This window comes from Muntiacus reevesi, chromosome 7 (genome assembly GCF_963930625.1).
Source record: "Muntiacus reevesi chromosome 7, mMunRee1.1, whole genome shotgun sequence".
Classification (NCBI taxonomy): domain Eukaryota; kingdom Metazoa; phylum Chordata; class Mammalia; order Artiodactyla; family Cervidae; genus Muntiacus; species Muntiacus reevesi.
This window is the reverse complement of record NC_089255.1, coordinates 3,794,131-3,817,748: the sequence shown is the minus strand read 5'-3', so window position 1 is coordinate 3,817,748 and position 23,618 is coordinate 3,794,131. Positions and strand designations below refer to the sequence as shown.

Here is a 23,618-nt window from a genome sequence, read left to right as displayed (position 1 = left end):
AGACATCACTTCGCTGACAAAGGTCTGTATAGTCAAAGCTATGGTTTTTCCAGTAGTCACGTATGGATGTGAGAGCTGGACCATGAAGAAGGCTGAATGCCAAACAATTGATGGTTTTGGACTGTGGTGTTGTAGAAGACTCTTGAGAGTCACTTGGACAGCAAGGAGATCCAACCAGTCCTAAAGGAAATCAACCCTGAATACTCATTGGAAGGACTGATGCTGAAGCTCCAACACTTTGGCCACCTAATATGAAGAGCCAACTCACTGGAAAAGACCCTGATGCTGGGAAAGACTGATGGCAGGAGAAGGGGATGACAGAGGATGAGATGGTTGGATGGCATCACCGACTCAAAGGACAGAGACAGTGAAGGACAGGGAGGCCTGGCATGCTGCAGTCCATGGGGTTGCACAGAGTCGGGCACAACTCAATGGCTGAACAACAACAACAAAGAAATTTATACTACTAAAAGTATTGGGGTGCCCAAAACGTTAGTTCAGGTTTTTCTGTAAGATGTTATGGAAAAATCCAAATGAACTTTTTGGCCAACCCAATAGTAATAGTCACCAGATGACTCCAACCCACTTCACAGGTATAAAGGACATGACATATTATTTTATAATTACTAATGAATCAGCATATATTAAAGTCATAGGTAATAAGGTAAAATATATTTTTAAGTGAAACAATACTTTATAAACCACAAAACCTCTTACAGCTGATTGACTTTTAAGTGACTATCTGCTTTGTTCAATCCTACAAGATACATATAATTAGAGCATTATATAACAGGCTACTTTGTTTATAGATTTCCTTTGATTTTCACTACTTTCTTTTTCAACTTATATATTTCTGTCTTTTTGTCTTTCTCTTGCTTCTTCCCTCAGGGGCTTTTATGAGTGCAATATTTTGTCTTTTCTAAAATTCAAGGGGAAGGAACATAATCTGTTTTAAGATGCAGGAGGGCTTCTTAACTCTCATTCTGATAATTACGGTAAACTGTTGCTCCACATACTATGGGTGATACCTCCAGGATGCCCAGGGAGAAACAAAGATCACTAAGTCTGTGCAGCTTAGCAGGACATGTGCTCCCTGCCCCTGCGGCAGCAGAGACGGATGTGCTAAGGGCACCAACCTTTCTCACCAGCCTGGTCCTTCTTTAGACCAGGTGCCTGGGGCAGGGTGAATGGAGCAGGGCAATGGCTCCATGCATTTTTTTCAGCCTACTAGGATATGTAGCCATGCACGATATAAAAGCTGTACAAAGTAAAGCCTCTCAAACTTCTGTTCACTTGCTGAGATACCTGCAAGAGACAAAATTATATAACTGCACAATAGTGTTCTTATTATGGATCTGATTGAGAATTCTTAACAGGATTGGAAACACCCACTGTGGACATTAATATGTATAATTATCCTTCATGGCACATCTAGCGACTTGAAAAATTATGCCTGGGCTCTCAGAATTGCTTGTTTTCGGGTTTCTTTCCAAAACGTAAGTAACCAGAGGGCCAAACGCCAAGATTTACTCTTGGTTCAGACCCGAATGTACAGTAATAGTGATAGATTTCCCAAAGCTTTAGCACAGTAAACAAACTGTCTCTGTAAGGTAATTTGCTAGATATCTGTTAAATAGCTGTCCTGTCTTACTAAGCCTACTGATGAGTTATTGGTATTATGCTTCCTTTTTGAAATCCTTAGAATATTCTGGTTATGGAGGCCACTGGCCATTTTTGAATTGCAGTGCATCATGTAAGTGGTTGTGACTACACAGGACAGTCCTCTGAATGTTACTGCCCAGCGAATTGTATGTTCTACTTTCAAACATTGCATTTTGTGTGGTGAATGTAGTCCCGCAGAGAAAAGATTTTTGTATAAAACTGTTCCTCGAACTTTGTGCATGGGGAATAATTTTTCATGGAAATTGTTAAGATACACAATGGAAGACTTGGAAGGTTACATTTTTCCTGCAAGAGTAACCTATCTTTTAACATTCATGTTGCTTTTTGTTTAGATACATATTAAGATTTCAGAATGTTGTGACTATTGTTACTCCTGTTGACCATCAGGAAACTTCAGTGTAGTGTTTCAGGGAATGGTTGTAGCTTTCTCTAACAATAAGGAGCACCCTTGAATGTGTCTTTTGAATCTCTCAAGTTAGTAACTATGTGTGGCTTTCAGGTCCTTCTTTATTAAAAATTATAAATGGGCCCACTTAAAAATTCCATAAATAACTAAATGGAAAGGAATCAATTCCATTCATTGATAACTATGACAAATGACATTCATTGATAACTATATAAAGTAATGCAGAGAGGACCACAAAAAGGCTATTATTTTCATATACTGTATTGAGTATAGTAATGGAATGGCTCTCATAAACTTCCAGTTTATGTTTGATTCTAATGCCATCTTAACATTTGCTCTTGGACTTAGTGACATTTTGCCTATAAAAATAGATCTGTCAGCAAGCCTGCTTGAGTGTCTTTTTCAGACCTCTTAAAGACTCTGGTCACAAGAAATATTGCAAAGTAGCTTCACTTTTAAGAACCAGTAGTGAGATAATAGAATTAAGGCAGCATAAACATGATGTGTGTGTGTGCTTAGCTGCTCAGTTGTGTCTGACTCTTTGAGACCCCATGGACGGTAGCCTGCCAGGCTCATCTGTCCGTGGGGATTCTCCAGGCAAGAACACTGGAGTGGGTGTCCATGCCCTCTTCCAGGGCACCTTCCCAACCCAGGCATCATACTTAGGTCTCTGGCATTTCAGGCAGATTCTTTACTGTCTGAGCCATCAGGGAAGCCCAATACGCATGATGCAGAATGTGAATTTTGAAAGTAGAACAGTACGTCTTACTGGAAAAGCTTTCTACAAACAACGTGACTCTGAATTCAACATTGTTGTGGTTTAGTCTCTAAGTTGTGTCTGACTCTTTTGTGACCCCATGGACTGGAGTCTACCAGGCTCCTATGTCCATGGGATTTCCCAGGTGAGAATACCGGAGTGGGTTGCCATTTCCTTCTCCATAATTCAACACTATCGACAGGAAATTTATTAAATATACATAAGAACTTACAACAGAAAAGCAGTAACATCAGAAACTTGATCAGTTTGGGGAAAGCAGTCCTAGTCATTAAAACTAAAGGAAGGTCACTTGGCTCGCAGATCTAGATCCTTAAAGGGGACCCAAGGACAACATAAGGGAGAGCACAAGTCTTTTTTTTGCCAAGCAGGAAGAGACACAACTTTCATCTGATTTGCTGAAGGAAGAGCATTATGAATGTTTAAAACTCTCTGATCCCTGGAATATAGCAGTTAATTCAGAACCCCAACAATATTAGACATATGTGGTCTATTTTTATACCTGAGTAAATACCAAGGTTTCCCAATTACTTCCTGACTGACCTAAAGTTAGGAAAAGTTTAGTCTCCACGTGAAAAGATGGAACTGACTTCAAGAATGCTTTCACTTTAAACCATGTCATTTCAGCGTCAGCGGTCAAAGTAAAACTACTATTGCCCAACAGTGACAGTAAATAAGAGCTCTGGACAACACGGCAGAGTAGAAGGATCTGCGCTTTACTTCTTCTCACAAAAACACCAAAATCATAACTAATTGCTGAACAACCATCAACAAAAAAGGACTAGAACCTACCAAAAAAGGCATGCTCCTTCCAAAGGAAGAAGCCACAAGGAAATGGCAGGAGGGGCGCATTCGTGATTCAGTCCAGTCCCACACCCCACAGGTAGGCAACCCTCACACTGGAAAATAATTATATCACAGAGATGCTCTCCCTCTGTTCTCTCACAGGAGCGAGAGGTCTGAATCCACATAGGGGTCCCCAGACCAGGGGACTGGCATCAGGAGGAGACCCCGGAGCACGTATGAGGAAATCACTTTGCTGTACACCTGGAACTATAATGACATTGCAAACCAACTATACCCCAATATAAAATGATTTAACACAAAGAAAGGGAAACACGACTCTTCCCTCTGGAGCTACGGGGGCGGTGACTTACTCGTTTTGTCAGCTGAGTGTCCATCATGAAGTTGTGCACGTGCTTCTCTGCTTTGGTAAGTTCTAGCTTCCTTGCTACCACAGCTACCACGAGGGCTGTGCAACCAGCGCCCTGAAAAGCAGGAGAGACGAGAAAACCCCCAGAGTTATTATTTTGGTCTCAACCACGTTAAATAATGTTTTGTACTATGTACATGACTACCTAGAGATAAAAAGTAAACTGTAGCAATCGCTGTCTTCCATCAATATGACAGAAACTGCATGGCCAATTAACATAAGTAACATGCCTTTAGACTGATGTCAAAAAATGTAAAATAGGTGAACTAAGAACTAAAATGTGATGTTTGTATCGAACGTGTTTTAATTATATGAAATGAATTGTAAAACAGCAACTTGCTGAATTTTCAGACTTAAAAACAGAGCAAATCAGTTACACTTAAAGACAGAGCAAAACAGAAACATAAATCAGTCAATCAGCATAAATTCACAGAAAGGAACTAAGGATTATTCTCTAAAAAGTAAAATTCTATAATCTGTCAAGAAAAAACCAGCAGGTCTTCAGGATGGCCAACTGTAAAAAGTCAGAAATGGAAACAGATGCATTGTATGCACAGCTTCAAACCCGTCCATGCATAGAACAGAAAGGATCGCAGAAAGGTCTGAACCCAGACAACACACATATAGGAAATGCTAAAGATCAGGGATAACCACCTTACTGCCCCAGATGTTTACCAGCATGAAGAAAGGCACATGCCACCTTTATTCTGAAAAACTCAACAGTGGTCCCTTCTCTAAGTTATAGGCTATCGTACTGACCTCTTAGGAGAAGTGTGATACTGCCACACTCCAGAGATGAAAGCCCTGCTGCTCTGGGGTCAAGATGCATGCATTCCAAGTTGTGAGGCACGGGGTCTTCTTGATTCAAAGACCAGTAATTACATTCGGGGTCAGGAGGCAAAGCTGGGACACCCATGGGAGGGCCCAGACAGAGCCTGAACCTTGGGAGAACCACAGAGAGCTGAGACTACCTAGCTGTCTTGGTACAGAAACAACAGTGAGCCGCAGAAGATGGGCACAAACAGTGAGACCTTATGGTACTTGGGGATCTTGCAATAGACTGAAATCCTTTTAAACTAGCTTTAAATAGCATCCCCTTTATGTTAGCTAAGATGGTAGGATGCTCACTGAACAGCCCTCCAAGAGAATCTCAAATGTACACAAGAAAACCTGGTTTTCCTCATTCCCAACAGGTTTAAAAATCACTAGTTTTAATTGTAGCTCTTCAGCTCCTTAAAAATGTGGTCTACCTCCTAAATATTTAAGAATAAGGGATTGGTTATTACTTAAAACATTTTCATATTATAAAAATAATAAAATTTTATTCCAATAATATCTAAAGACTATAAAATTTAGACAAGTAAGTTAAAAACTTGTATATGTAACTTGATTCTAATTTTATTTTTTTTTAAAGGAATTCATATTTGGAAAGCAAAGAAGCCCAACTGTGAAAAGAGCTTCTCTCTCAATGGCTGGAATAGCAGTAAGTTAATTTATTCTTTGTACTTTCCTTAACAGTCCACGTTATTTACATTGAATACATATTACTTATACAAACAAATGCTCACGTATAAAGTGACAAAGTTTGTAGTTTAAGAAAACATTTAACCTAACCTTTACCTATCTTTATTAACCTTAAAAATTCAACCTAGGAAAATGATCTTTCTTTATAATTCATACTTATGTTTTATTATGTAATTAATTATAGAATCACTTTATTTGAATTAATAAGTGTAATTTAGCCATTCAACTACTAACCAAAGAAGGAATTTTTATCTTACTGAATGAGTTGTTGCAAACAGGGACAAGATTGAGGAGAGGAAAAGAAAATACACTGTTTTCTATTGCCACAATCTGATAATTACAAATATACAGAGATGGTCTTACTAACAGGGTAATGCTGTTTCGATACAGTATTTCCAGAGGGTTTAAATATCTCCTTCCACCAAGCTCTATGGAGAGATCAGTATCCTCAGAAATGAAGGGATACTGATCATATGATCAGAGAGAGAGGCCAGAGGGTATTAGACCTACCTGGTTTAACCTTTTGATTTGAGACATAGGCGATTAAGGCAGAGTAAGTGATTATTCAATTATGGACTCTGACTACCATTGGTATATTTTCCACCCTTTACCCCAACTCATAATACCTTTATCCATATGTAAGATCACATATATTCTTATTTGTGATCACTTCCATATCCATGACACAATATAGAACACTGTATTTCTAAGCAAAACTTCAGTTTATTATAAACTCTTAAAGTATGAATATTTAAAAACTGAGCACTGTGGTTAGTTACCAGTATAAGGCAAAACATTATTCTTATTGTTTGAGTGGTACAACTTTTAAGCCAAGTTATCTTAAACTTGATAGTGACTAGAATCTTTTAAAGCGCTCCGTGTGATTCCAACATAGAATCACTGCTTTAAGTGAAGGAGGATAGGGAGGGAAAATGGCAAACTACATCAACTACTCTCTATTTTAAACACAAGATAAAGGTTTTTACTTGAGTTATTTCACTTACTTATGAAGACTTTCAGAAGTGAGAAACAAGCAGCATAAAGGCAGAGGGTAGAGAGGACAGGGTCAGAAACGTCCGAGTTGTGTTGTTACTATGCTGATATTTTGGGCTGTGGGTAAAAGTGAAGTCGCTCAGTCATGTCCGACTCTTCTCAACCCCATGGACTGGAGCCCGCCACACTCCTCTGTCCATGGGATTCTCCAGGAGAGAATACCAGAAAGGGTTGCCATTTCCTTCTCCAGGGAATCTTCCCAATCCAAGGATCAACCCCAGGTCTCCCACACTGCAGGCAGGCGCCGTAAAGGGCCCTAAGCTTTAACTCTCTCAGTATTAACTCTCTCCTCAGCTCACATGGGCCATGTGTAGACAATGAAATAAAGTGATTTTAGAGCTGGGTACTAATGAAGGAAAAGAACGGCCTTTTGAAGTATCTAAACCTGTTTTGTTGCCACAAAATCTAAATAAGTTATAGTAAGAGAGGTTAGCCTGAATCAATGGAAGGAAGCAGTCACCACTCAGGCTAGCCATCGGTACCTACCCACGGCATGAGAACATTTGCTTGACAAGTACAGGATCACCTGTTGCATGTCTGCTCCCAGGCACTCCTCAATCAGGAGCAATGAGAAAGTCAAGAGCAGCAATGGCTTTTTCATAAACAGCGAATATAAAAACAGGAGGGGTTTCAACCACTAGAGAGATAGCTGTAAGTGGCAGTTGGCGCTATATGCTGAATATTGTTCTCCGGTGGCAGGAGGCCACTGGTGCGATTCTTCTGGAAAGAAATCAAAATCCCAACAGGAGTGGAAAATCACTGGTATCAAGAGCGTTTGGAAGTTGATTTTTATTTGTGTTTATTCTTGAGCTCTGCTTTTTCCTGCTGCTGGCCCATTTCTTGCTGAGTGTTCTCTAGCTCACCAAAAGTTTTGTATATTACAATTAGTATGTCTGTTGCAAAGTACAGAAGCAAGTGAATCTGACAGTTAAGTAATTAGTGAAACTATTGCTTATATCCCTCACTCCATAATCACACTTGTACCCTTTTAATTATACCCCAAAAGCCACTTAGAAATCTTTTTTTCCAAAGTCCTTAGCTCATGTAAGTCTTATACCTTCCAGGTTCTTAATAAATCACAAGATGTTTTGGTATGTATAGAATCAGGTTTCAAAAAAGTAACTTTTACAATTATGCAAACTGAAGCTGGCTCATCCCCGAAAGTTTTCTAGGTTCAAAGTAAGTTCCTGCTAACACATTAATGATTATAGTAATTTAAGAAATGATGTGATATTATTGTGCAGTCAGTATCTACTTCCTGAGCCATTCTGTTTCATAAAGTGAATAAGAATGAATGTAAATATGCTTTTACAACATTTTCTCCAAATCTTGCCATGATCACAATGGATATAGAAACAGTTGGGACTAACATATGTTACTCTCTGAAATTAAAATCCCTGCATGCCTTTAACGAGATGAGTCATAGTTCTTTCACCAAAGTCAGAAAATGTATCCTGGTTACTTTTCTTCCATTTCATTTGTGCTATTAAGAAAAAACTAAGCAAGTAACTAACCTGTCACTTCAAGATACTCAGAAAACTAATGTGTGTGTGTGTGTGTGTGCGCGCGCGCGTGTATAAGTATTAATGCTCATTATGCTAGATTAAAGTGAACAGACAAAAGACAATCAGACAACATAAGCTATGGTTGAATCCCAACATCTGGAGAGTCTTACATGCTGCCAAATTAAAATGAAATCTCTGCACAGGAAAGGAAACCACAAAAAAAGATAACCCAAAGAATAGGAGAAGATACTTGTAAATGACACAACCAAAAAGGGCTTAAACTCCAAAATATACAAAGAACTCATACAACTCAATAACAAAAAAGCAACCAATTGAAAAATGTGCAGAAGACCTAAATAGACATTTCTCTAAAGAAGACATATAGATAGCTAACTGACACATGAAAAGATGCCCAACATCATGAATTATTAGAGAAACGCAACTCAAAATTACAAGCTATCACCTCACACCAGTCAAAATGGCCATCATCAAAAAGTCTACAAATAATAAATGCTGGAGAGACTGTGGAGAAAAGAGAACCCTCCTATGCTGATGGTGAGAATCTAATCTGGTACAGCCATTATGGAAAATAGTATGGAGGTTTCTCAGAAAACTAAAAACAGAGCTACCACATGATCCAGCTATTCCACTCCTGAGTATGTATCCAGGCAAAACTATAATTTGAAAAGATATATGCACCCCTATTTTCATAGCAGTATTATTCACAATAGCTAGGCCATGAGAGCAACCTAAGTGACCATCAACAGATGAATGGATAAAGAAAATGTGGCATATACACACAATGGAAAACTACTCAGCTATAAAGAGAATGAAGTAATGCATTTGCAGCAACATGGATGGACCTAGAGGTTATTACAATAAAGGGAGTTAGAAAGACAAATACCATATGATACCATTTATATGTGAAATCTAAAATACAGCACCAATGAACCTCTCTAGGAAGCAGAGAGAGACTCACAGACAAAGAGAACAGACCTGTGGTTGCCAAGGGAGAGGTGGGAAGGGAGAAGGATGGACTGGGAATTCGGGGTTAGTACACTCAAACTGTTATATATACCATGGATAAACAACAAGGTCCTGAGGTAGAGCATAGGGTGCTGTATGCAATCTCCTGGGATAAACCGTAATGGAAAAGAGTGTAAAAAAGAATACACACATGCATGTGCATAACTGGGTCATTTTTCTGTACAGCAGAAATTAACACAATGTTGTAGATCATTCATGTTATAAATACAGCAAAAAATAAAGTGTAGTGCCTTTCTCTGCTGTATTCTTCTCTAATATAGCACACACATCGAAAGCCATGTCAATCCCTAGAATGTAAGAGAAGTTCAAGTAGCTCATTTTCCCCAAGATCATTTATCACATAGTTCAAAAAATTCAGAGATATGACGTATTTTTACATTAGATCACTAGTGATGTTCATCCTACAAATATACTTCTAAAAATCATGTTGAAGCACCACTTTGGGATCAAGCTTTAATAACTTAATATATCAGCCGATGAAAATGGAAATTCCTTTAACAGCACACTGGGAAAAGGTTTTGATTCTTTCCTTATTGAAAAAGGCATCTGCCAAATATTCAACATAATAATAATAATGAAATTTATAATGTGGAGGGTAGTTACAGAATATTCACCACCACAGAGAATGACTGCAAAAATTTGCTTATGTTCAAATGATTCCACTGTTAAATTATCCTTCTGTGTCTTACAATAGCTCCTAAAAGGTCAAGCTTCAGTTTGATAGCTGACGGATGGACTATCACTAATGAAAATTTGTTAACATATGCTTATTTTGAAAAAAATCATGTTTTCTACCAAAAATACATCTAAATTAATGAAATGGCTGAAAGATTAACTTTCATTTTAAAATATTAACTTTTCCTCTAAAGGGAAATTGAAAACATTGCCCATTTTTCTCTCCCTGGAGTTGACTGACTCAGTACCCTAGAACAATAAATATATTTTCAATGCACTTTTCTGACACAATTATTTTTTCATAAAAATGCATAAGACAAGCATATCTGGCAAGTAAGATTCTATAAAACATTCAGCTTTAGTATTATATCCCACTGGAGTTTTACAAGATCTCTTTAGGTCATGAAAATAAACAATATTCAAAATAACTTTGAAGACAAATTCCCTCTATTAAAATGCCCCTGCCTCTGAGTATCTTCAAATACAGTTGGCCCTCGAACAAAGAGGGGCTGGGGACACAAACCCTTCTTGTAGTTGAAAATCAAGTGTAACTTACAGTATAACTTATCGTGTGCCCTCTACTAACAAATTCAATCAACCACAGATTGTGTAGTACTGTAGTATTTAATACTGAAAAGTATCTGCATATAAGTGGACCCATGCAGTTCAAATCCATGTTGTTCAAGGATGAACTGTATTGTTGATAGGGGCGTAGAGGTCAGTTAAAATGTCCTCGTCCTAAGGAAGCAGGGAGAAGGTATGTGTGTGCTTTTAGAGTTCAATGGTAAAGCCTGGGTTTAGAAACCCCAACTCTCCTTTAGTGATTTGCTTGCTCAGCTCCTCCTCGTGCTTCAGTGACTGGAAGGAAGGAAGTGGTGCATAAACCTGGTCATCAACAATGAGTCATCTCTGAGTCTAAATCTCCTTATTAGCGATGGTGCCAATGTGAGCACACGTATTTCAGAGACAGGAAGGGCAGCTCTGCCAACTCAAAGTGCTGATAATTTAGAAAATTTAGGTGGAATTGTAGAGACAATGAGTTGAATACAAGAGGGTTACAACAACTTTCACTTAAAAGCAGCTGCCTTATTTCTCAAGAAATTTTCTTGGGAAGAAGTGAAGGTCTGCTGAGGGCAATGGTGGAGAATTCAGCCTTAGGGCCGAAAAGGCCTATCATCTCTTCTAACTGTTGGGCACAAAAGAGAAACTATAGTGAGAATTTAAGGACACATTCTTTTCAATGGGCCTTTATTTGATGAGATTCAGTGAACACACCTTTCCAGAATGGGAAAGACAATGAAGGACAGAAATGGTATGGACCTAACAGAAGCAGAGAGATTAAGAAGAGGTGACAAGAATATACAGAAGAACTGTACATAAAAGGTCTAATGAGCCAGATAACCACAAGGGTGTGGCCACTTAACTAGAGCCAGACATCCAGGAGTGTGAAGTCAAGTGGACCTTAGGAAACACTGCTGCTAATAAAGCTAATGGAGGTGATGGAATTCCAGTTGAGCTATTTCAGATCCTAAAAGATGATGCTGTTAAATGCTGCGCTCAGTATCCCAGCAAATTTGAAAAACTCAGCAGTGGTCACAGGACTGGAAAAGGACAATTTTCATTCAATCCCAAAAAAGGGCAAGGCCAAACAATGTTCAAACTACCGCACAATTGCATAGCAAGATAATGCTCAAAATCCTTCAAGCTAGGCTTCAGTACTGGGTGAACCAAGGACCTCTAGATGTACAAGTTGGATTTAGAGAAGTTAGAGGAACCAGAGATCAAACTGCTAACATCCACTGGATCATAGAAAAAGCAAGATAATTACAGAAAAAATCTACTTCTACTTCACTGACTATGCTAAAGCCTTTGACTTGTGGATCACAACAAACTGTGGAAAATTCTGAAAAAGAGATGGGAATACCAAACCACCTTACCTGCTACCTGAGAAACCTGTATACAGGAATCAACAGAACTAGACATGGAACAACAGACTGGTTTCAAATTGGGAAAGGAATATATCAAGTCTATATACCATCATTTTGCTTTTTTAACTTATATGCAGAGTACATCATGTGAAATGCCAGGCTGGATGAAGCAGAAGCTGGAATCAAGATTTCTGGGACAAATATCAATAACCTCACATATGCAGATGACATCACCCTTATGGCAAAAAGTGAAGAGGAATTAAAGAGCCTCTTGATGAAGGTGAAAGAGGAGAGTAAAAATGCTGGCTTAAAACTCAACATTCAGAAAATGAAGATCATGGCATCCAGTCCTATCACTTCATGGCAAATAGATGGGGAAAAAATGGAAACAGTGACAGACTTCATTTTCTTGGACTCCAAAATAACTGTGGACGGTGACTACAGCCATGAATTAAAACATGTTTTCTTCTTGGAAAAAAGCTATGACCAACCTAGACAGCGTATTATAAAGCAAAGACATCACTTTGCCAACAAAAGTCCATATAGTCAAAGCTATCGGTTTCTAGTAGTCATGTATGGATGTGAGAGTTGGGCCATAAAGAAGGTTGAGTACTGAGGAACTGATGCTTTTAAACTGTGATGTTAGAGAAGACTCTTGAGTGTCCCTTGGACTGCAAGGAGATCAAACCAGTCAATCCTAAAGGAAATCAACCCTAAATTCATTGGAAGATTTGTTGCTGAAGCTGAAGCTCCAATACTTTGGCCACCTGATGTGAAGAGCTGACTCATTGGAAAAGACCCTGATCCTGGGAAAGATTGAAGGCAGGAGAAGGGGGCGACAGACGATGAAATGGTTGGATGACATCACCGACTCAATGGACATGAGTTTGAGCAAATTCCCGGAGATGGTGAGAGACAGGGAAGTCCGATGTGCTGCACTCCATGGGGTAACAAAGAGTTGGACATGACTTACAGACTGAACAACAACAGCAGAAAGAGCCAAAGGACAAAAAGTAAAGTAAAACCTCTTCAAAATTATCAGTTGGGATTAAACACCTCATGTCAAATTGTATAATACAGATAAAAGATTTTCTTTTTCCTTATTCACACATGCAAAACCAAGGAATGGCTTTAGTCTAGTTTTTCAAGACTCCTACTTCTACTGGCAGGGGAAAAGTAATGCTTAAATGCAGACAGGAAGTAGCAGGAATATAATCATACTTTAGGTTTAGCTTTCTTTAATACCAGTCATTCTCTTCACGTAAGTTCTGGCTAAGTTATGGTCCTTTTACAAATATCTTCTACTGAATTAACAGCGTAGTGTTCCTACCCTTCAGGATGAAAACTACTGAACTCTGACAACTAACTGAGATGCTATGTGACCTTGTTAAGAGTTTTTGATATCTGGTAAAGTTGATGATGACAGAATTATGAAGTGTCCTTAACCTAATGTGGTGTAAAAAATGATTAAATATTTTGCTCCTTGAATAAAATTTTAAAAATTAACTAGTATGATTTTTAAATGATTCTGAACTAGAAAATTTTATGCATTGCTTTTTTAAAATACAGAATTACCAATAGGATGGAAGAAGCTTAAATCACTCAAATCTGAAGTGACCTCACTTTTGTTGAGGAATCCATAGTGGACTCTGTTGAAATCTAATGCTCACGATCAATAGAGGACCTATTATTAGATAATAACCACTATCTGAAGAATGTGAAGATACTGTTCCATATTTTAAAATAACTTATGCCAAAAATGCAGTCATCCACACTAAATAGTTAAAGGGCCAATGAAATTGTCATAATTTTATGGAATTAGAGAAGCAAAAATTAAAAATGAATGACTTTCATTTTAATATAAGACAAGAGATACTCTTACCATTGAGGCTGTATTCTACTCTTGAAACAATCATATACACTCACAGGTAAGGAAAAATGACAGCTTTCAGCTTGTATTGCATCTTTATGTACAGATATAAAATGGTAGATTGGGTAACTTTTTAAATGCTAAGCAAATCAACTGCTTTATAATAAAGTTGGAGAGAATTAGAAACTAGTTGGTATTAACAAAAAGAGGAGTTACCATGATCTAACAATGTTATTTGCCTACCTCTAATCAAAAGAATAAAGCCATTTAAACTTCATCCCAAAGTTTATCATGACATCCACAGCAATAAATCCTGAGTCTTTAGTGCCTCCTCAGAAAGGGGAAGGCTAGGGGATTGGAATCAAGATGGTTAAGTAGTAGGACATGGAACATGTATTTTGCACAGATACACCAAGAATACATCTACAAATAGAACAGTTCTCACAGAACACCTACCGAACACTAGCAGACCTCAAACATCTGAAAGGACAAGAAAGACCTCTACAATAATCAAGTAGAAAAAAGAAAAATGAAGTGGAACAGGTTCTGTGCCTCTGGAAGGCAGTTCTGATGGTAAAGAGAGGTTCCCACATCCGGGGAAGTCCCCTCACTTCACTGCTGCTGCTAAGTCGCTTTAGTCGTGTCCAACTCTGTGTGACCCCATAGACGGCAGCCCACCAGGCTCCCCCATCCCTGGGATTCTCCAGGCAAGAACACTGGAGTGGGTTGCCATTTTCTTCTCTAATGCATGCATGCATGCTAAGTCGCTTCAGTTGTGTCCAACTCTGTGTGATCCCATGGACAGCAGCCCACCAGGCTCCTCTGTCCATGGGATTCTCCAGGCAAGAATACTGGAGTGGGTTGCCATTTCCTTCTCCATCACTTCACTGGCAGGGAGATTAGCTGGAACAGAAAAGAAACTTCAGAGGTTCTGAGGAGAGCACAACAACTGGTTAGTGGCAGGACACAGGGAGACCTATACACATAGTCTGTGCAACTGCCCTGAGCACCGCAGCCTGGGACACACATGCTGGTACAGCTAGGGACTGGGTGCTGGAGGATGGGGTTTAGAAGGTAGATCTATGGAGAGGGCTGCTGTTGGCGGCATGGAGCAGCCTGAGCGGGCTGGACTGTGGGGAGCAGCGACTAGGACTAGGGGTGTTCAGGGAAGAATCCTGGGCTGCCATAAAAGCACAGTGCCATTGTCAAATGGCACACACAGGCAGGAATGGGGCTTCCACTGTAGCCTCTTTCCCCACCTCTGGCTGTCGCCTCCATGGACTCTATGAGAGGCTCCCCCACAGGCAGGCCTGCACAGCCTGGCCCTTGCCCCGGCCCCTCCCATTTGGGCAGGCTCTTGTGCTCCAGCCACCGCCGCGGTGGTTCTGAGAGCAGATGCCAGGGGTTGTCCATGCACAGAGGTGAGACTGAAACCACAGCTGAGATCCAGGGGCTGTGCACCTTAGGAAGCAGAGCTGAGATCCTTCCCCATGGCTGCACAAACTGCAGATTTACAAGTCCACTGCCGGCTCCGTGAAGTCAGCATCCACGGAGCATGTGAACAAACAGCTTGTGCTCCCGTGGCTGGGCCGCAAGTGCACACAGCAGTTGTGGGTTCTGTGGGTGTGGACGACAGGGGCTGGGTCAGGCCCGGGTGTGGGCTGCCTCAACAGCACCCGCAGCAGGCACAGGTGCTTGACCGCTACAGTCCTGGGATCTCACTCCAGCGGATCTGTGCTGGTGGCCTTGAAGTGTGAAAGGCACCGGGGCTGACTGCCAGCATCCCATGGTTATGTTGGGGCCAAAAGCAGCACCGACTATAGTGTACTTTGTAAGCCCACAAAATGGGTAAAAAATGACACAACAGAGTATACTCATAGGTGACCGGGCCCAGTAGAAGAATACTCGGTGACTCTCTCCTAGTGGGAGCATGCCAATCCCGCCTACCTCACAGTGCACAGCAGAAACACTGCTCAGAAATGGAGCTGGGGGCTTCTGCTCCAATAATTAGGGAGCAGACCCTGCCCTGAAGAGGGCAGTGATAACCAAAGAGCAAAGAGAAGGCCCCACTCGATACCCAGTGCAGCATCAGTCACACCTTCCATCAAGGGGATGATGGCCAGCATACACTGAGGGAAAAGGTGACAGGGAGCCAGACTACAAATGGCCCTCACACCAAAAATGTTAAACCCATGCAAGCTTCACAGGAGCAATCCCACATAAAAGTAGCCCTCAAGGACCACAGTAGAAAATTGTTTCTCCTAAACTCATGTGCCTGCATGCTCAGTTGTGTCCGACTCTTTGCGACCAACCTCATGGACTACAGCACACCAGGCTCCTCTGTCCATAGCATTTTCCAGGCAAGAATACTGGAGTAGGTTGCCAGCAAAGAGATAAAAGTAAAATGAAGAAACTGAAAAAACACTTCCAATTAAAAAAACTGAGAGAATTCTCCTGAAAGAACAAACAATGAAAGAGATCTATTCAGTCCAATAGTCACTGAATTCAATAAGGAGACAATGAGAATATTGAAGGAATTAAGAAAGGCTATCAACAGAAATGCAGATTACTATAAAAAGGAATTAGAAACTATAAGGAAGAGCCAAGAGAAATTAGAAAATTCATGTGAAGAGACAAGAGCTGAACTAAAGACAATGAAAAGCAGAATTAATAATGCAGAAGAATGAATAAGTGATATAGATAATAGGATAATTGAAATCACCCAATCAAGAGAACAGACAGAAACACAAATTTAAAAAAAATATGAAAGCAACATAAGCAACCTATGGGATAATATAAAGAATGCCAATCTATGCATAATAGGGATCTCAGAAAGAAAGGAAAGAGAAGAAAGTACTGCAAATATATTTAAAGAAATTATGGCTGGAAACTTCTGAAATCTAAAGCAGGAAACAGATACCCAGATACAGGAAGCACAGAGGGTCCTGAACAATATAAACCCAAACATACCTACACCAAGACATATTATAATAAAAATGGCAGAATTTAAGGATAAATAGGACACACATCAATGAGCAGATCTTTGTGACAAAAATCAATAAGGCAACAGAGACCCTAAATGATACAACAGAACACCTAGGCTTATTAAGGACATTGTAGCTAAAAGGGGAATATGCATCCTTTTCACGTGCACTTGGAACATGCTCTAGGATTGACCTCATTCTTGGGTACAAAACAAGCCTAAATAGAAATTATTTCAAATCACCTTTTCTGACTGCAGTGGCGTGAAACTAGATATCAGCCACAGAAAAAGAAATGAGAAAAAAAACAAAAAAAATTACTTGGTGACTAAACAACATGCTAGCAAAACAAAAACAAAAAAACAATGGATCAATGATGAAATCAAAGAAAAAATTAAAAAATATCTTGAGGCAAATAACAACAAAAATACAACCATTCAAAACCTATGGCATGCAGCAAAAGCTATTCTTAGAGGAAAGTTCACACAAGCCTTCTTTAAGAAACAAGAAAAATATAAAATAAACAACTTAATCCACCACCTAAAAGAACTAGAAAATGAACAAACAAAACCTACATTCAGCAGAAGGAAGGAGATAACAAATATCAGAGAGGAGATAAATAAAATAGAGATTTAAAAAAATAGAAAAAATATCAATAAAACCAAGAGTTTGTTCTCTGAAAGGATAAAGAGAATTTACAAACCTCTGGCCGGGCTTACAGGGAAGACAGATGACCCAAATGAAATAAGAAATGAAAGAGGAGCAATAACAAGATACTGCAGAAAAAAACAACAAGAGAATATTATGAAAAATTATAAACTGACAATCTTAAAGATTTGACAATCTCAAAGAAATGGACGACCTTTAAGAAACATATAGCCCACGGAAACTGAATCAAGAAGAAATAGATAACTTGAACGGACCAGTCACTAGAAATGAAATCAAATCAGTAATAAAAAAAAAAAAAAAAAAATCCCTAAGTGCAAAAGCCTATGACCAGAGGCTTCACTGGAGAATTCTACCAAGCATACAAAGAACTTATGCCAATACTTCTCAAACTCTTGGAAAAGACTGAAGTGGAAGAAACACTCCTGAAGACATTCTATGACACCACTGTCACCAAAGACAATACTACAGAAGAAAATTACAAATTAGTATCTTTGGTGAATATAGACAGAAACATTCTCAACAAAATATTAGCAAACTGCATCCAAAAGCACATAAAAAAGGCCATAAACCACGACCAAGCTGGATTCATTCCAGGTTCACAAGGATGGGTCAACACATGCAAATTAATCAATGAGATACTCCACACCAACAAAAGGACAAAACCCATATGATCATCTCAACAGATGCAGAAAAAGCATTTGATAAAATCCAGCATTCATTTATGATAAAAATCCTGATGAAAATGTGTATAGAGTGAACATATCTCATCATAGTAAAAGCTGTTATGACAAACCATAGCCAAAATAATACTCAAAGCTGAAAGCCTTCTTACTAAAATTCTCCAGGCCAGAATACTGGAGTGGGTAGCCTTTTCCTCCTCCAGGGGATCTTCCCAAACCAGGGTTCGAACCCAGGTCTTCTGCATTGCAGGCGGATTCTTTACCGGCTAAGCCACAAGCGAAGCCTATAGTAAAGGAAACTATAAACAAAACAGCCTACAGAGTCAGAGAAAATATTTGCAAATGCCGCAACTGACAAGGTCTTCATCTCCAAAATACACAAACAGCTAATACAATTTAATAGCAAAAAAAACAACCCAATTCAAAAATGGGCACAAGAGCTAAACAGACATTTCTTCAAAGAAGACATGCTGATGGCCATGAGACACATGAAAAGATGCTCAACACTGCTAATTATTAGAGAAATGCAAACTAAAACTACAGTGAGGTACCACCTCACACCAGTCAGAATGGCAATCACTAAAAAGTCTACAAATAGCAAATGCTGGAGAGGGGGTAGGGAAAAGGAACTCTCATACACTATTGCTGGGAGTGAGCTGGTTCAACCACTGTGGAGTAGAACTGCCATATGATCTAGCAGTCCCACTCCTGGGCATATATATTTTCAAAACAATAATTTGAAAAGATACATGTATCCTTGTGTACACAGCAGCAGTATCTGCAATAGCTAAGACATGGAAACGACCTAAATGTTCATCAACAGATGAAAGGATAAAGAAGATGTGGTCTATATAGACAACAGAGTACTACTCAGCCATAAAGAGAATGAAAGAATGCCACCTGCAGCAACAAGGATCCTAGAGATTATCATACTAAGTGAAGTAAGACAGAAAGAGAAAGACAAGTACCATATAATATCACTTACATGTGAAATCTGAAATACTACTCAAGTCAACAAATCTACAAAACAAAAACAGACTCACGGACATACAGAATACGCTTGTGGTTGCCAAAGAAGGTGGCATACGGGAGGAAGGATTAGGAATTTGGGATTAGCAGAGGCAAACTAGTATACATAGGAGGGATAAGCAATAAGGTCCTACTGTATAGCACAGGGAACTATACTATATTGAATATTCTGTGACAAATTATAATAAGACAATATGATATGTGTGCATGTATAACTGAGTCACTTTGTTGTACAGAAGAAATTAACAAAACATTGTAAAACAACTACACTTCAGTACAATTTTTTTAAAAAGAGGAAGGATAGAAGAATAAGAAAAAAGGTAAATAATGACAACCCCAGTTGTTTTCTCTTGAAGGGTAATGAGGACTTTGTCTATTAGGCAACTCTATAATCTTGTGTTTTTAAAATAAGACCCACGGAAAGGGAAGAGATCTTTGTTTCGTCAGCTCTAATATTAGTTAGGTCTTGACTCATTTGATCTATCACAACGGAATTCTTGTTCAGGCATTTTAATATATAAAACCCCTTGTTTTAGTATTTTGATAATCTTTACATAGCATTGTAAACACAACCTAAAATTTATTTTAAAACCTTTCCATGATTGTTTTGGATTTACAACTTACATTTCAGCCAAGGAGAAGTTATTTTTTGATAAGACCATTTGTTTCTTTCTTAGAAATGTGGAAACTCTCTTCCCTCATGGTTTGACAATACATTTCTGCCAAGAACCATGGCAGAAACGAGCTTTATCTTAATGTCTTGACTCCCCAAAGTAATTCATGATATAAATTGTTATTTAAAAATTTTAAATTACAGTTTCATTTTGAGTTTTTAACCAATGAAATGTGAACATCTAAGATGATTCTATGAAATAATTCATTACTTTCATTAGCTTTATGAAGAAAACATGTACTGCTAATTTCTTTATGTCTACAGTTTTGAAATGTAGAAAGCTTTGCAGGTGTTAGCATTCAAATCAACTGTACTTTACATGCTTCAAAGTGAAACAATCACATAAGGGCATAAATTCTATCAAAATTTCATAAACACATGAATGGGAAAATCAAAATATAAAGGAACATAAGGTTCCTTCTGAGATGATGTGCAAGATGATGCAGGGCTGACCCTGCTCTCCCAGGGGTGCTGGGACTTGTGCTTCTTTTCCACAATTTACTAAAGGCCAGAGAAACACAGAGCAATGATTCATGAGAAACGTGACAATGTACAGTTTATCTAAACACGCATTGCAAAAGTGCAGGGGAGAAGAGGCTGGAAGAAGAAAGTAAGAAAAATATATGAATAAAAGAGCCTGAAATTAAAAGCAAGTCATATCTGACATAGGCAATTCCAATGCAACAAACTGGTATTTAAATTTCAAGTGATCAAAGGCAAAAAAAAAAAAGATGTCTGACAAAATAAAAACACAGTGGAAACTAACTTTTTATACAGACTCTGAGAAAACCTCTTTTAGGAAACAAAATTTGTCAGCCACTCTCTCTACTAGTTTCTAGGTAACATCAATATGTAGGCTCCTGATCCCCAGGAAATCTACATGGGTTATAACCAACTTCCCAGAAACACCCCCAGACCACTGCTTTGTGGCCTGACTCTGTGAATTTGCTTGGCCAGTGGATAAAGACTATGCAACTGTATACAGCTTTGCAAATAGACTAGTCAAAGCACTCAATTTTTCTATATGAAGTAAACAACTTCTCATCAAGTTAACTAAGAAATGTCTGTTCTTAAGAGGGAAATGGAATGGAGCTCCTCAGATGAAGGACAGAGGGACTAAAGTTTACAACATGAGTTCAGAGGGCAGCAGTGAAGACACTGTGAATTGCACTGCATGTAATACTTTTGTGTCCATATAGACTAAGTGGCTTATAACATATTTTCTAAAAACAAAGTAAGATTACAAGTGAAACTTAAGCAAGGAAGTAGTTTAAGGAATGGAATAAAAGATTTGTGCTGTCAGATGAGACTTTGCAGGAGCTGTTCTTGAGATGTTAGGAACAGAGGAAAAAATCAAGGAAAGATAAAAGTATTACAAGAGCCAGGCAAGGTTAACCTCAAACTTGGCTCTGATCCATGGCAAATGAAGCGGTTTGTACAAACCCTGAGTCATACCTGATTCAAGAATAAAAGAGTGGATGTCTTGCCAAAAACCAATGCCAAAGAAGTTGTTTCTAAGAAGCATAAGGGGAAAAACTCTGCAATCACCAGTTGTGTGTGTATAAATAGCATCATTCATGTCCCTTGTGGGCTTGTTATGGGCCCTCCAAAAATACACCCATGCAAATTTTATTTCCCAAAGCATTATACTATATAATAAAATGCCATCTTTTGAGGAAAAAGAGAGGGATCCAAGAGTAATCATAAAGGACAGTACCAATTATAATAAAAATTACTAAAATTCATAAAACTGTATTTTCTTTTACAAGAAAAGAATGCTAAATTATATTTTCCACAAATGGTCATCTTGTTACAACTGGTAACCTTAAAATGAGCCCCCAGATTTTATTTTCACAGCTAGCTGTTCAGAACTACCAAGTGGGAGAAGAATGTTCCTACTCGGTATATGTCACGGACACTCAGTCCTTCCAGCTAGTTCTAACTCTTTGAGCAATCTTCCTAAGCAGCTGCTACAAGGCTACACACTGCCCTGGCCACCCTTCAGAGGTCCTCACTTCGAGAGCCTGCTTCTCTTGTGCCAACCGGAGGGTGGACACAGTAGAGACTTTGGGCAGAGATGCCTAGCTTGAGGCATTCTGGGAATTTCCTGCCTACGGAGCTGCCAGTGCTAGTTCACATCCTTCCGCAGGCAGAAACCAAACCAGCACCAGGATGATGCTCTTTGCTGTAACCCAGCTATAAAAGCAGATAAGGAATGAGGAGAACCCAGGTCACTAAAACTGGAGCTTCTGGGGCAGACATTTCAAAGCTCACACCACACGGCAGTAAATCTTAGACAACTTGATAGCCTTCCATTCTCTTACATCTAAAGTAAATGGTACACACCAGTCCTGGCCGCATCATGGTGAGTAAGGGGCAAGGAACATGTCTGAGCCTGCTTGGTGTCCTAGCAGAGTGGCATGCCACGGCAGGCAGCAAACCTCACTCAAGAGCTCCATAAGGTCTGGTCTCCCACTCCCAGCCCTGTGTCTCTTTCCCAACTCACTCTGGACACTCCTGACCCAGCAGCCTTGTGCCTACATACCAAGTCCCTCCCCGGCTTCACTTTCTTCATACAAACCTTTTCCTCTCCCTGGAATACCCTTCCTCACCCACACGTTGCCTGGCTACCACCCTTTCCCATCTCAGTTCCAATGTCAACTTTCCAGGGATTTCTTTCTCTGAATAGATCCCATTCCTCTCCCTTAGTGCCCAGATCTGATCAGAAGTCTTAGCCCCTCACATACTTGTCACGGACGTAATTAACACTCATGTGTTAATTATTTTTTTAAAAAAGGTGGTCAACTATAAGCTCCATGAAGGCAGGACAGAGACAGTTTGTCCTTTTTTTATGGTTCTATTTCTAGTTACTAGGTGAGCATTTTAATTGAGATAATAAAAAAGAAATATTCATTAAAATGATAAACACTAATTTTTTAATTGAAAAAGTGTTATTCTTCAACTGTTTGATACATTTCAAGATAGTTTTCATGGTCCACATTTTACAAATGAGGAAAGTACATTTCAGAGAAGAGGATTTCATTTAAGTTCACCTGGCAAGTTGGAAATGGCAGAATCCAGACTTAAAGAAATTCTTGACCTTGAAGCTGAAGCTCTAAGATCAAATTTGCTCATCAAATTACTGTCCAGCCCACAAAGAGCAAATCCAGCAGCACTCTCCCCTCAACGGAGCTTCATTATGCAAATTAAGATGAAAACTGTTAACCCACATACCTACGGTCAATTAATCTTTGACAAAGGAGGTAAGAATATACACTAGGAAAACGTGTGTACAGCAAGTGGTGTTGGGAAAGATGGACAGCCCCATGTACATCAATTAAATTAGAACATGCCCTTATACCATACACAAAAATCAACACAAAATAGTTTAAAGACCTAAACAGAAGACACGACACCATAAAACTCCTAGAAGAGAAAATAGGCAAAACAGTCTCTGACATAAATCATACCAGTTTTCTCAGGGCAGTCTCTCAAGGCAGTAGAAATAAAAACAAAAACAAATGGGACCTAATCAAACTTACAAGCTTTTTCAGAACAAAAGAAACCATAAACAAAATGAAAAGATAACCTACAGCATGGAAGAAAATGTTTGCAAACAATGCTTCCAACAAGGGATTAATTTCCCAAAGTATACAAACAGCTTGTACAACTCAACAACAACAAAAAACAACCCAATTCAAAAATGGACACAAGAGCTAAATAGACACTTCTCTAAAGACATACAGAAGGCCATTGGGCACATGAAAAGATGTTCAACATCACTATTTATTAGAGAAATGCAAATCAAAACCACAATGAAGTAATTGCCTCACACCATTCAGAATGGCCATCATTAAAAAGTCTACAAAAAACAAATGCTGGAGAGTGTGTGAAGTAAAGGGAACCC

The 23,618-nt window shown here is 39.0% G+C and overlaps 1 protein-coding gene across 1 annotated transcript in view; it reads right to left on the bottom strand.

Annotated features, from left to right (window-relative positions):
• KCNN2 (potassium calcium-activated channel subfamily N member 2) overlaps window positions 1-23,618 on the bottom strand; it is a 162,186-nt gene that overhangs the window by 14,003 nt on the left and 124,565 nt on the right. The window contains exon 6 of the mRNA XM_065940873.1: window positions 4,022-4,132. Coding sequence (XP_065796945.1) covers window positions 4,022-4,132 — 111 coding nt within the window. The remainder of the gene's footprint in view (window positions 1-4,021; window positions 4,133-23,618) is intronic.